Consider the following 15,094-nt stretch of genomic DNA (forward strand, 5'->3'; position numbering starts at 1 on the left):
ATAAAATTAATTCCAGGAATAATAACTTTATTAGAACTCATTTTCCCTTTCACTTTGGTCACCATACATAATCGTCAGTGTAATTTCTATCAAACACCTTTCTATGAGAAGTGGATGTCTGCAGATTATCTCCTCAAGATTACTTCCATTTCTCTAAGGCTGAGTGCGAATCTTTTGCTTTAAGTCTGAGAAAGAACATTTTAGTTGAGTAATGGTCCTCACGAGCCGCAGCTGAAATGCATGATTTGGTTCTTTGGTACTACATGTTTAGTGAAACACAGGCATTTGAGAACAAGAGCATTTGAATTAAGTCTATTTGAAAATGTCACATATAAACACACATTCAGCAGTGGTGGCTAACTGATTTTGCTTAACTGTGTTAAAAGATGCTACTTGAGAACCAAATCATACACTGTGGCAAGAGATTCTCAGGGCTGCATGTAGACTGGAAACAATAAGGCTTGGGTTGTGAGAATATAATTTGAAAAAGAGAGAAGGAATAAAAGCATTGTCTTAAGTTTTACTCTGTCAAAGGATGAAACCAAATGTAGCATGAAAAATAAACACTTTACAATAAAAAAAGAAAAGAAATTGTGGTTCTCAATCAATGTGAGCTAGAAAATAAAACACGATGATCCAGTACCTTGTGACATATTCTGACACTAGAGGCAATTCAAAAATAACATTTTTAAAAAACTAAAGACATGAAGTTGGTTAGTTTCGCAAATGAAAAGCATTTTCCCCAAAGTATCTTATAGTTAGGGATTTCCTAGTGTTCAAGACAGCACGAGCATTGCATTTACATTTATTTATAAAGTGAACATGCTGCACAAAGTATAAAAAACAAAACAAAAAAAAAAAAAAACAGGCAATCCCTTTACTTAAAAAAAAAAAAAAAAAAAAACTCTTTAGGCTGCTAAACTACCCTCCCTGTTGCCCCGTATCCATGGGCTCAATTCCAGCATCACAAACACAGACATTACACACTTAGAATTTTAATCTTGCATTCGAAACTGGTCGCGCATGTTACAATACGGAAGTAGCTGGACAAAAACACTTGAGATCAGCATAAATTAACGAGGGAACAGTCCATTAGAACTATATAAAGCGGTCACAGTATTTTTCTGTAGATTTTGTAGAGTGTCACAAAAACTTTAAGTCAGTAATTGGTTCAACTGCAAACATTTCATTTCTCCTATATTTTACTGGAACCTTAGACAGATATACATGGCTCTGGATGTATGTTTTTCTCTTGAGACCACAAAATCTTTCTCTGTATTCTGACCAATGAGAAGGTTTTTAATTATGCTCTGGTCGAATTAAGTATAAGCAAAGGGCTATGTTGGTTAAGACCCACCCACCTCCCAGACACCCCCTACCCAGCATGTTCCCCAGAGCCCTGGACAACAGCCTACGTTTGACTGTGAATAGAAATCATTTGTTTCCAAAACAAATCCCATTAGTGTGATGTAAACACAGTATATGTATTCATATATATATGTTCAGGGTGCTTCCTTTTCTCTTATATAATCCAGAACTCATTTTTTTACAAATCAATATAAATCAGACAGTTGCACTTTTAAACACAGCTAGGTTCAGCAATGGCAAAGACGGCAGAGAAGTTACAGTGTCGGAGGCTTGAGCCCATACTTCCTTGCCACTTCAGTCTGGGCATATGCTGCATCACACAATGAGTACAAATGGGCCATCTCCATCTCTGACTTGGCTAGGTTTATTGCCTTGTTGAACATTTCTATTGCCTTGTCCAGATTGCCCCTTAAAAAGTGAAGAAGAAAGAAAAAAATCATTTCAGCCATTTCAGCCACTTCAAAGAGACCTAAAATATGTGTATCGAACCAAATGCTTTATCTCACCTTTGAACTTCAATGGTTCCCATAGTTTCGTAGGCAAAATCACACTTGTTGTCAATCTCAATCGCCTTACTGATGAGCTCCAGACCCAAGTCGAGGTCTTGTTTCCACTGAAGCTGTAACAAACTGCATATATATATCGAACAATTACCAACTGATGACTGACTTATACATCTAAAACAGTGTTTAATTTAAAAATGCAACCATTTCAAAGGGAAAAATAAATCCTACCCCTTGTGGACATAGGTGGTAGCGTTGTCTGGTTCCAGCTCGATACACTTGTCGTACATCTCATCTGCTTTTCCAAACTGCTGCTGATCAGTCAAAGCCTGACATCAACATAAAATGATTGTACATTTAGTAACTGACATACAGTGAAGCTCATCATCTTTAGACAGAAAAATCACGTTTATAATTTCATACCTGAGCATAAAGGGCATAGCCCTCGGCACACTTTGGGAACCTTTTGATAACATCCTCAAAGCCGTCCATGGCCGTCTGGACCTGTGACGGGTTGTTTCCGGTATACGCTTGTCTGTACTGAAAAAGAAAGCAAGACAAACTCACCAGCTGATCTTCGGTTGCTGATTGAAATTCATTTCGATCAAATTCATTACAAATGAAATCGTAATTGTCAATTTTAATTAATAAACATAACTGAATAACATGGCAAACTTGATTTCCCACATTCTCTGTAGTAGATTACTTACAAGGGCGAAGCATTTCTGTGCCTGGGCTAGAGCAGAGTCAGGCCTCAGAAGGATGCACTCATCAAAGTCTCCCACTGCTTCGTCCACCTGGTCCAACAGGATCTTCAGCTGAAAGGAAACACAGAGAGCATTGGGGTTATGAGTGTGGATAAAACATTTCCAGCTTCAGGTGCACTGTCCCAGAGACACTGTAGTCACACACAGATGTTAAAGAATAACTTTTGTCATTCTGTATATTCATTGTCCAAACAACAAGTCTTACAGACACTATAGCGAACAATGAATTTCCTCTATAGACATGTAATGAACGCCAGTGTGCAACCTTGACAAACGTATTCTTTTGCGCCGTACAGTTCTGGTACCGTTACTGTGATACGGTGTTACTGTACAGGAAACACCACTTCACTGGCTGACATGCTTCTTTATTTAAATACACAGTGGAGTGGTGTGTCTGGCTGATGTATTTTATTTTTTGTTTACTACTACAGAGGTTCAAAGCACAGATTAATCCACTAATCCACTGAGAGTAGAAGCAATTCATTTATGGTTTTAGTTTGCATGGGGACTGTTGAAAATACCATCATTTTAGAAAAAGACCTTTAAAAGTTTTGTCATTAAAGAAGTCTGTTCCATCTCCTACCTGACCCCTGTGGTGATACACGTCAGGGTTGCGTGTATCAATCTCGGCTGCCATGTTGAAGTCTTGCGTAGAGAGCAGGGGCTGCTGCTGCTGCATGTACATACTGCCACGCTTGATCAAAGCATTGGCTCGTAGCTGCAAAAATCAAACGTTACAACAGAGAGAGGTCGTGTCAGATTGCAGCTGTAGAAAGGATGTAAGCATGTGAGTTACCAATTACAAAGGAAGGCCAGAACCTTAAATAGGCTACTAAAAGTCTACAATATATTACAGTTGAGCTGGCGATCAGCTGTAGTTACATTGCTCTGTTAATCTCAATTAAAAGCAGACTTTTTAAATAAACACTCTGTACCTTCACGTTGGCCTCCTGCATGTTGATGACCCGGTCCAAATCAGGTTGGGCAGCAGTCGCATTACCAATCAGCAGGTAGAAAGTGGCACGCAGCAGCAGGGCTTCTGCGGTGTATCGACCACCTGACTCGATCTCCTTGGTGCATTCGCTGATGATTTTGTCATAGTTCTCCTCTTCCATGTACTGCTTGGCCTTCAGGTAGCCAGAGCTAAAGAAACAAACAAAAAAAAAAAAAAAAAAAAAAAAAAACATCAGAAAAAGCTTGTCTGCACAAAAATATATGGTAAATCTGAAATGATTCTGACTGACAGCAATGTCCTACCTGTTGATTAACATAGTTGTGCCCACAGTAAAAATTCTAGTGATTCTGCATTTTCAATAATTCTAAATGTTTCAGACTTTCTATTTAGGATCTAAAAATGAATAAGAAATTTGGCGAGTTTTTTTTCCATCCCCTGACTTTTCCTCAAATGCCACAGCAAGACTAAAATTTCCATATATCACATTCATGTTCCCCGAGTCCGAGAACAACCACCTCCAACGCCAACCTCAGGGCAAACTGTTAACTTTTTATACATTTATACATTTTCTGTGCAAGTTCAGTCATGTTGGATTACAGTTCAGATTTCAGACCACCAGCGCCCACCCAGCAGTAACTAGTATAACCTATTAAGCTGATTCTGTGTAAGCCGTCTCTGACCTCTCAGTGACCTCAGCTGCCTCGCCCTCCTTGTCCTTGTCTTCATCTTTCTTCTCCCCCTTCTGCAGGGGTTGGGAGATGATGTCATCAGTGAACGAGCTAAAGTAGGACTTGATGAACTGAGGAGAAGGCATCATCGGCTCACGGTTCTGCGGAAAAGGGGTTTAAAGGATGTTCACTTGACAATTCTGGGAGATAATTTAAAGAGTAAAGTTTCTGAATCTGGACAAATACCTTGTATTTCTCTTTGGCCTTCTCTTTTCCCAGCTGTTTCAGCACCTTGTCTGCTAGCAGCATGCTCTGTTGGTTTTGGAAGGCCTCGAGAATGCACACCGCTGTGACATCTGGAGGATTCATACAGAACAACATCGATTTTTAAATAGTGTCACACATTTTAAACTTGTTAAGTAACATTTTTAGAAGATAGATGAGTTCCTCACCCTCTAGGCACTCCTTTTTGTTGTCTAGTTTTTCCAGAGCTTTAGCCCTCCTGAACAGAGCCTTGATATAGCGTGGATTCAGCTCCACAGCCTTAGAGCAATCCTGAACCACTTCTGTCCATTTCATCTGAAACAACAATTTTAGACTTGTTATCCTCCAAAACATCTGTATATTTCATTTGATAGTTTTAAAATATTTGAACTAGAATATTAAAGATTCTCTGGGTCGGGAGGAAAATATTTTCCTGCCTATGACATTTACTGAAACTTATGAGCCAAAACAATGACTGTATCAAACTGCACCTATAGCAGATATATAGCATGCCCAAAACAAATAATGCCAGAGATAGTTTTATTTTAATCAAAACAAAACTAAGAACTGCATAACTTTAGTGACAACCCAACCATTTAACTTTCATTTTTTATTCCAGCTGGCAACCGCAATGAAATCTTCATCACTGATTAATCCCAGTTTCAACACTCAGCTTTGAGTTAGAGTGCTCATGTGAGTGGAAGGCATGGATCAGTCCAGCATTAGGGTGGACATATTTCAGGAGTCTGCTGCACATTGACCAAAGAGTAGCAAGACTAATTCTTCTAACTGCAAGTTGTGAGAAGGGCAGCAAAAGGTCATTTTGTATTAAGGCTATTTGAACACATTTTAAATTCAAGAAAAAACATGCTGTATTAACAGTGTATTAATCACTTTCTTTTTTAAAAATCAATCATACATCATCAGGTAGGATGATGATAGTAACAGTGTAAATATTAAAAGAAGCTGTTGTTAACCTGCTGTTCATAGGCTGCTGCTCTGTTCTGGTAGAACGTTGACAGATCAGACTTCTGCTCTGTGGGGCAGAGAGCAATGGCCTCTGTGTAGCACTGGATGGCGTTCTCATACTTGGTAGCCTTGAAGTACTTGTTGCCCTTGTTCTTTGCTGCTTGGGCTCGATCCAAAGGGCTCTAAATGAGAGACAGAAAAGGTAAGTTTTAATGATTAAATGACCGCACTGGTGAGCAGTGTGTGCTTGTAGGGTATTTCCACACACTAATAATTACATAGTTAATTAATTAGACACATACACAACTACAATAACATAACCAAAAGACAATGTTACTGTATTTAACATTTGAACGCCATAGTTCCTGGAAAGCATGTAGAGAATTTTTATTTGAAATCTACAGGGCATAACAACATGCAAAAAGATGTTAGACTCAGACACAGCTCTTACAATTTAAGTGTGACCACTGCAGAAGTAATTTGTTTATCTTTGTCTGGGAGTCAGTAATATCAGCTACATAAGTCAGACACTGCATATGTGGATGAAGCCTGCGACTTATGTTCTGTTTTTACAAACGCCCTCTGTCTGAAACAGAAAATTAAATGACAGCCATCCCCGCCCCTCCTGATTTAACTGAGAAGATAACGTTATTAGCGTTAGCATTACCAAATACACCGTAATCACGCAGCTATGCTTCAAACTCCAGTTACAACACACCGTTCATGTCGCCCCATGTGCGTTTACCTTGCTGCACTTTCACATTTGCTGTAACTCCTGCTTCATTTAAAGCCGTGTTAAGTTAATTTGCCGCCTGCCTTCGTTAGCCTAGCTAGCGCCTCTCATAGCGTTAGCTTACGTGACAGCTAGCTAGCAGTTAATCCAGCAGCGACGAGCCGGTTGATGTCGGCCTGGCTGCTCTGATGAAGGCAGCTGTCACTGGCAGCGCCGGCAACGACGGTGTCCTTGACTGCACTATCATGTCAATGACACGTCTAGTCAGGAAAGCGGAGCGTTACGCAGTGCACCGAAACACATCGTGCTAACACCGGGGTTGTTACATTAACGGCAGAGGAGCCTCCGGGTCATCACCGCAACGTTACCATGTTGTCGTGCTCTCGACTGGCTCGAGCTCCGCCGTCTTGGCCCTGCACGGGGCTGGCGCTGCCTTCAGGTGTTTTCCGCTCCCCGGTCCCCTTCCTTTCCTTCGTCCTCCTGCGGTTCCACAGGTAAACCGCCCCCGCTCCCAGCACTATGGGAGTCCCGATTAGCAGTGCCAGCTGCCAGCGCGGTAGTCCAGTCCCGGACTGCGGCTCGACTGGCTTCGAAGCAGCCATGATCTTCAACTGAGCGACGGTGATCCAGCCAACACCAGCACACGGCGTGAGCGAGAGCCGCTTCCGCTTCCCGTGCTCCGCGAGGTCACACACGCACACAGAGGAATCATGGGATACCGGCGACTACGCCGCTGGCTGTGTGTAGTTGTAGTTCTACAGGCGCGTTTTGTAGTTCTGCCGCACAACTCAGGTGTCATATTCTGTAGGGTAGATTCAAGAGATGACGCGCGGATGGTTAGTGTCGAGGCAGCTGGACTGTTAGTGTAGGGTTCATTTGTAATATGATTGGTGCAAAAATAATTTAATTTCTTTAACTTTGAGGAAGATTAAAAGAAAACTTGATTCTTCTTAAAGTAAAAATTCTAAAATCTTGTAAGAATGTGATGGAGCCACCAGGTGGCAGTCCTGCTGACTCCCCACCTTACATAGATAAAAACCTGAATTGAAACCAGCTACTTCTCTGTACCCACAACTTCCTATTTGTGAAGGACATTGTAGATTTTTTTGCTGTCAGAAAAGGTAGTAGGCCTACTGTGGTGTCATCTAATTAGTTTTAACAAGAAAAGGCAATTTGCTTTCAAATGCGTGGCTTCTTTTATTTCACCACAATGTGGATTGTGCGTTTCTTTGTATCTTTGCCAACTTCAGTCCCCTCTCTGTCCCACTTCAGAGTGTAGTAGCTGTTCTGTCTGGACAGGATGATCCAGTTGATTATCCAGTGTGCGCCCGAGGGCATCTTATCAGCACTGAACAGTCAACTCTAGTCTGCTGTATTCAGCTGGTCAGAGGGAAGCCCGTGTAATGACCAATCTTGTCCTTGCTGTAACAAAGACCTTTGAAAGAACCACTGTTCCCTCATGACATCTTCTAAAATTCAAGGACATGCTGTAAATTATGCTATTACAAACTTGTAACCTAGTTATATAGACAAGTACAAATCAAAAAGTAAACACTTGTGGTAAATACAAATGATTTTATCTATAATTTAAATCATATTAAGAATAAAATCTGTAACAATTGTATAGTCTGCAATACAGTGCATCAAGTCTGAGTAGTTCGAAACATGTTGCCACCCTAAAAATAATCAATTCTCTACTGACACATTAGTTTGTTTTGAAACGTCATAAAATCAATTCTGCCATTGAACTCCGTGGGATGATGAGACAGAAACCTTTTGTATTGCACGTGTGTGTGTGTGTGTGTGTGTGTGTTACCCTTGTGAATGATGCAGTTGCTTTATAAAGGTGAAACATGCTCCTGACAAATGATGGGGAGGATGTCTGATCTTCTAGTTATTCTGGCTCTCGCTGTGATTCCTCTAACTTGTGCTGCCTGTTCTCTGCTCAGATTGACCTAGTTTAAACTGCTGCCACTGGATGTTTGGTAACCTGTGTGTGGCCACAGAGCAATTTCTGTGCCATTGTAATGTTTTGATGAACGGAGCAATCACTTTAAAAATATAAATCTTCACAGATAATTTTTCCTAATACTTTGTTAGCCAGTATTTTTAGGAAACAGTGTATATAAAATTCTTTTAGTACATTTTTGACATCGCAGCTTCTTGTCTCTACAGTCATACGTTTGTTTGTTGTTTACCTAGATTTGTTGGCATTTTTTTTGTAATCTGTCTGCATCTGTAATCTGACTACTTTAACATTATCAAGTTTAAAAATATGGGCATACATCTTGCATGGAAGATTTGTCTAGTCTAGTATCATGTTTTTTTAATGGTCATTTGAGTTTAGGTGGAATTTAACTGGCTCCCATCTTTAGAAAAACAACAGATTACTGTAATCTTGTTCTCAGTCATAATCTGCGGTTACATGACAAAGCAGCGTGGAAGTCCAATAACAGTTCCTGCCAAATTAGTCCTACTCTTTAAGGCTCAGGTCCCTGAAATGATTAGCTGCATTTTGATCTTTGCAGTTTGTGCGAGCTGTACAATATATATTGTGTTATATCTGTTTTATCTTGGTCAGATCCCATAATAAAATGTTTTGCACAGATTATCTGATGGAAAACCTCTCACTGTATATATAGCTCCAATATATGCTTAAGAATTTTGCAATAGTTGCAAATAATGCTTTTCCAGTTGCATTTCTCTCATATTATCTTTATACTTGCTCATTTTGATTAAAAGACACATGTCTGACAAAAAAGCAACCAAATAAAAATCATTGATTCAGTGGGAGCCACTACAAAATAAAAAGACGAGTTCCATCTTTGTCCTGTATTACACCAGCCCCAGGCTCACAGCAAACAACAGTACACAGAGATGCCTGCACTCCATAAATATTGACAGGTTTGATGTACTCAGCGAGTGGAAAGTATGGGGAAATTGGAGTTTCACTTGTCTGCCCTCGGGCCATCACTGTAATGGAAAGATAAACAGCAGTGGTCACATCACCCACCCAGTGCCAAATACTAGTCGTTCCTCCTGACACTTGCCTGCCTGTTTATTGCCATCCCCTCCATTTTTACTTTCTACCAGTGGTGTTAAATAGATTACAGAGGATTCACTTATTTAAAGTCTTGTGCAAAAGCTCTGCAGTTTATTTCTGGGCCATCCAAGAATAACACCACTACATTAAGAGCGCCTGAGGCAACAGACGGATCTGAATGAAGCAAGTTACTGTTGCGTTGTGGGGCAGCATTGTGTAGTGGAGCAGCCAGACAGTCGGCACACAGGTCCGCTCAGGGTGTCTTTACTCTGTCCGACTCACACAGAGGATCCCTGCTCAACGCCATCATGTCTCTCAGGCTGCTGCCTGCAATCATTATGGACAATGATGATGACGATGATGGTAACTTCACAAAATGGATGAGTAGCTACTGGGGTCACGGAGCAGAAGCTGGTCACGCCAGAGACAGAAAACGCAGTTTCAGAAGACCTTCAAAAGCACAAGCTGATCGAAGAGCATCGCTTCCCACTGTGGTGAGCTGCTGCAGCATTTAATAGATGCATACATGTAACTTAGTTCATTTAGTGAGTGTTTCTTATGTATTTATGTTAATAAACAGCAGCAACACACTTTTAATCAAAGCCATTTTCGTTTTATTGAAGGCTTTTATTTAATGTGTTTCAGTAAATGTTTTCAAGTAGAAATTAAAAAAAACATTTAATAATTCATAATAATCAAAATCAAATGTGTCAGTCTAGAAAAAAAAATGACTCTGATACATATACAGTATACTGTATGTACTATATTCAAAGACTAAAGTTGACCCAGAATACATCTAATCTAAAATTAGATGTATTTACAGTATATTTGTGTATAGACCTACAGTATATTGTGAAGACATGGAAAACCCATGTTGGTGTAAACAGTACCTAAGTTATGTTGGTCTTTTATAAGTAGGCCTGTTTGTGTTTAGATGTGCTGACCTGTAATTTGCCTTCACTCATTTCCAATCAATAATGTCTGCCGATGGAGGAAGTCCATGACACTTTCCCAGCACACACTAAAATACAAGCGTTTGTAATTAAGTATATATTTGTGCAACTCCTACCACCATGAGTTTGTCCAATATAAAACTAGAGAATTAGTAATGCTCCGAGATATTTGACATTATTCCCAAATGATCTTCAGCTGAAGAAGCAGTGTGCAGCCTTCACTAGACTCTGTTCACAGCCTCAGTGTGACTGATGGGATGTTTTCAAATGAATGCAGGCCTTCTCACGAGCCTGGTCTTTTTACCTTTTCTCTATCAACATCTCTGTAAGTTTCATTAATATTACTTAGTATTTATGAAACAAACAAACAAACAATCCTCTAGTGGGAAATCAGAATATAAAAGAACTGGGCTGCTGCGTGCTCAGGTTCCTTTAAAAACAGCGGACATGTTCTCTGTGGAACAGTACGCTGCTTTCTCCAGTGCCACGAGGGAACCACATCCTGCCACAGGGAGGTCAGAGGTCAATGGCAGCTTTACAGTAGCACATTTGTGTCTCATTCAGTTAATGTTCAGTAGGCCCCGGGAACATGTAGCCATGTGGATGATTATATACATGTACTTAAGATGCACTGATGGAGGAACAAGCAAAGCTGGTTTCTGTACACACACTGCACTGATTTTATACACAGGTTACAATTATAGTTTTAATTTTAATAGACTAAGTCTGCATTGAAAATCAGAGAAAAATGGCTTTACTTTCAGTTACATCTAAATGACTGTGTGTATGAATGTTTTCACACTCTGTAATGGCCCTTGTAATTCGGCTTCGTATGACCCACAGTCACAACTAAATGCCATGAAGCTGAACAGGCTCCATGCAGCGACCATGGCACCATCCCCAAAAACGAGAGAGGAGAAGGGGGAGACCAGGCCCCACCAGAGAGCTCGTCGTGCCTCCTCAGACGACAACAGCTGCCCTAAGTCAGCCATCCCAGAGAACCGCATCACCACCATCCCAGAGCTCACAGAGTCCTTTGAGAAGAAACTGTACCTTCGAGATAAGAGGACCATGTCTCTGGTGAGCAATAGTACTGCAAAGTTATTAGAACTCAGTATTTTGTCTGTACCAGCACAGAGCGTAATAGATTATCCAGAAAAGTGCAGGTTTGATAATGTGCTCCGTCTTTTAGTGATGCTTGAAGAGCTTTAAGATTAAGGCGCTTAAGAGGTGTATTATGCTAATGTGCTTACAAGATCATGGACAAGCTTAGGCTAAGTAGTCTACAACATTTGTCGCTCATGTATCTATTCAGTATACTTTTTCTCTGTTTCTTGTGGTCATTGTCATGAGGGTCAGACCTGTCACCTCTTGAACAGTAAATACATGTTTTACAGTGAACTGGTGTCGTAAGAGTAAAAATCAATAACAGCAATAATAACTTAAATGCATGACAATAACATAAAAAAGCAGCGTTTCTTCAGATTGACTTTGTTTTTCCACAGAGCGATGATGGCAAGCTGTGTCTGATCTGTCACGAGGACATGCGTAAGGGTAGAGGAGGGGTTCAGGAGCTGCACTGCACACACCATTTCCACAAAGAGGTAAACACCTTTCCCCTGAACGATGATCCCCTGCATGTCTCCTCTACACCATGTTTTCACTCCTTCGTAACAGTCTTATTTACTGCAACCCCAGCATGTCAGATACCACATCTCTGGCCCATGAATCTAGCTCGTGCTTGGACGTGCATGATGTGACATGGTATGAAAACAATGTGCTCACACCTCAGACCTATCTCTGTGGAAGCATGCAGCACGGTGACATGGACGTTTACTGACTCTAATGTATCCGTTTGGTGGGTGCTGAAGGTGGCTCGGAAATTAGAGCTGGGTCGACCCCGCAGCAGCAGCGAAGCAGCAGTTTGTCAGGTGAGAAGGCTTTCAGATGAGAGAAGGAAGTCGGCAGATGGACCGATCTCCATAGAGAAGGAGCAGCACACACCCCGTCGTCAACTCTCCCTGCGGAGACATCGCTGATATCATTCCGTGGAAGGAGGTGACTCATGCTGTGAAGACAAGATGGAAGATTTGCAGCCACATGACGGACTTCAGGACTTTAACTAATACATGGTGTGATGTGTGTGATTCAAGTTTTCAACTCTTAAGATCTTGAGCTGTGCCTGACCTGACGGGTTAACACTCTTCTGACCCCTTCTATCCCTATATGTCATCTTTGGGGGTCAACTCTCTTGGGGTCAAACTTTGTAAATAAACACATTTAAAATGAAAATGCCTTGCATTATATTACCTGCTTCCATATTAAAAATATACAATGGCAAAAAAAAAGGATGGGAACAATTTGGAATTTCATGGTTTTCTGCTTTAATTAGTCATAAAATGTGATCTGATCTTTATCTAAGTCAAAGAGTATTGACAAATATAATGTGCTTAAAATAATAACACTAAATAAATTCTTCCTCATCTTTCATGTCTTTATTGAGAACAACTATAAATACTTCATGGTGCTAATGAAAAAATATGTGAACCCTTGGTATTAACTGGTTGACCCCCCTTTGGCAACAATAACTTTAACCAGGCGCTTCCTGTAGCTGTGGATCAGACCTGCACATTGTTAAGGAGGAATTTTAGCCCATTATTCCTGCAGAACTACTGTGGAGTGTGGATGTGCTCTTTTGCAAACTTCAGGCGTGCAGCAATGTTCTTTTTAGTAAACAGCAGCCTTCTTCATGTTGTCCTGCCATCGACACCCTGCTGGTTCAATGTTTTATCTACTGTAGACTCATGAACACAGATGTTACGCAGTTCCAATGATGCCTTTACATCTTTTGTTGTCACTCAGGGTTGTTTCTTTACCTCACTGATGAGTGTTTGTTTTGCTCTTAGGGTCATTTTGACTGGTCATCTACGTCTTGGTAGAGTAGCCGCAGTCCCAAAGTGTCTCCCTATTTGTAGATTGTTTACCTAACTGTAGACTGGTGAATTTCTAAAATCTTTGACATCGATTTGTAATTCTTTCCAACTTTATGTAAATCAACAATTCTTGATCGTAGATCCTCTTAAAGCTCCATTTGGTGAGATATTGCTTACATGAGTGTATTCTTCTAACCCTAACTCAAAAAGTTTGAGTGGTTTTTGTCAGTCAGTTCTAGTCCAAACCCTCAAAATAATTTCCTTAACATTATTCCAAGGGTTCACAAACTTTTTCCACTCGCACTGTCAGGTTTTTATGGTTGTTCTAGATATGAAAGACCAGATTTAAATTCCAAAAGATTCACATGCACACATACTATTTTCTTGCCACTATATATGTGCCTATGTATATGAATATGAATTTTCTTAAACAAGATACAGTATAAGAGATTTGCTTCATAATACAAGATACACATTACTGTAGATGTTGTAATGCTATTTTATGTTCAGTTAAGATTTACAGCATGTTATTGAGTGTGACAGTTGAGCCTTTTTCTGGTTACAACCACCAAATGAGTTTAAATATCATACAAGGACAATATTCATAAGAGATATATATTGTACAGACAGGGGGTACTTGTAGGACGATGAGTGTAATTTGGATTAGTTGCAGGCTGCTTTAAGTAAAAAATTATACATGTTTTGTGTTCGGGCAGATCTTCAGTTATGGTGTGTTTGCTAAAAAATAACCCAAAAAACTAAAGCCAATAAATAATCGAGGAAATAAATATTAAAATGTTAAATGTAAGTATTTAGTTTCATTTTTACTCACCTTATACATTTTTAACCAAAGGAAGTTTCTTTTACTGCTTTTTAACTGCAGTTAATCATGTTATTAATTTTGTCTGGGTGAAAATGAGTTGCAAAAGTTATAACAATGATTTCTATGATGTATTTCAGTGCATGGAGCAGTGGCTGTGGAAGAAACAGATGTGTCCCATATGCCGTGTCCACGTGTCTAAGCTGAAACCTCTTTACTGTTCTTCATCCCGCACCAAAGTCCCATAATGCTCCTGCATGACCCTCAGACCTCCCTCACATCTCAGTGCTCCTGCATGAACACCGACCAGTCCTAGGACAACACACTGAGTGAGAGTTTAGTCAAAACAGTACACAAGATGGGCCTTAATAATAATAATAGGATGATAATAGGATTAAAAGTAGGATGCTGGATGTCTGTATGAGAGTTAAGGACACCTCAACATGAGAGAAAGTTCTGTTCTGTGTTCAGTTAAAGAAGATCCAGAGTTATCTAAACACTTCACTGATCCTGCAGTTATGTAAAGACAACGTAAACAACTGTCGAATCTTTTTTATCACCAAGTTCTTTACTAAACATTTTTCTATTTTTTTCGCATTTATCAAACTAAGACAGTTAAGAAGAGTTTAAAAAAGCAGACTGCCTCTCCTGTATTTATACCACATTTGATTGATGGCTTCTGGTGACTGATATTTGCTTTTTTCTGAAAAACAAATATCTTGAAAACAAAGTGAAATATTAAAGCCTTTATTTATACATCTTCTTTAAATGTATATTGAATGTATGGTCCTATGCTATACTGTACATTCAGTCCAAGTTGAAGGGCAGGCATAACAATACTTAACTACTCCACAATGTCTAGCTTTGCTAATCTGACAGTGGGTTTTGTGTCTGTATCAATAATCTTTACTTCTAAAAGTGAAACAGTGTGTTTATACCTTTTTTTTCAAATACTGAATGACTGCTACAATTTCTGTCCTATTGTTTTGCATGTGAAATATTTTACATGTGAGATGTTTAGCGTTAAGTCTTATGTGTTGTTTGTTGCACTGCAAAGAAAACTTACAGAGCCTGCTTAATTGTATTGACTGTTTGTGTGTGTGTCCCCTGCAAGAATG

The 15,094-nt window shown here is 39.9% G+C and overlaps 2 protein-coding genes across 2 annotated transcripts; one reads left to right on the top strand and one right to left on the bottom strand.

The window, feature by feature from the left end:
- Window positions 1-10: 10 nt before the first annotated feature.
- tomm70a (translocase of outer mitochondrial membrane 70 homolog A (S. cerevisiae)) lies at window positions 11-6,890 on the bottom strand. The gene is made up of 12 exons (XM_026346194.1): window positions 6,596-6,890; window positions 5,503-5,676; window positions 4,714-4,840; window positions 4,508-4,617; window positions 4,274-4,422; window positions 3,574-3,781; window positions 3,222-3,356; window positions 2,582-2,689; window positions 2,295-2,411; window positions 2,103-2,200; window positions 1,875-1,997; window positions 11-1,776 (listed from the first exon to the last, which is right to left on the bottom strand). The coding sequence occupies exons 1-12, from the start codon at window positions 6,827-6,829 to the stop codon at window positions 1,623-1,625; spliced, it is 1,737 nt and encodes a 578-aa protein (XP_026201979.1). The 5' UTR covers window positions 6,830-6,890; the 3' UTR covers window positions 11-1,622.
- Window positions 6,891-9,372: 2,482 nt separating this feature from the next.
- lnp1 (leukemia NUP98 fusion partner 1) lies at window positions 9,373-11,598 on the top strand. Its single transcript, XM_026345683.1, has 3 exons — window positions 9,373-9,764; window positions 11,067-11,303; window positions 11,539-11,598. Exons 1-3 carry the CDS (start codon window positions 9,579-9,581, stop codon window positions 11,596-11,598), a joined length of 483 nt encoding a protein of 160 aa, XP_026201468.1. The 5' UTR covers window positions 9,373-9,578.
- The last annotated feature ends 3,496 nt before the right edge of the window (window positions 11,599-15,094 follow it).

This window comes from Anabas testudineus, chromosome 4 (genome assembly GCF_900324465.2).
Source record: "Anabas testudineus chromosome 4, fAnaTes1.2, whole genome shotgun sequence".
NCBI lineage: Eukaryota > Metazoa > Chordata > Actinopteri > Anabantiformes > Anabantidae > Anabas > Anabas testudineus.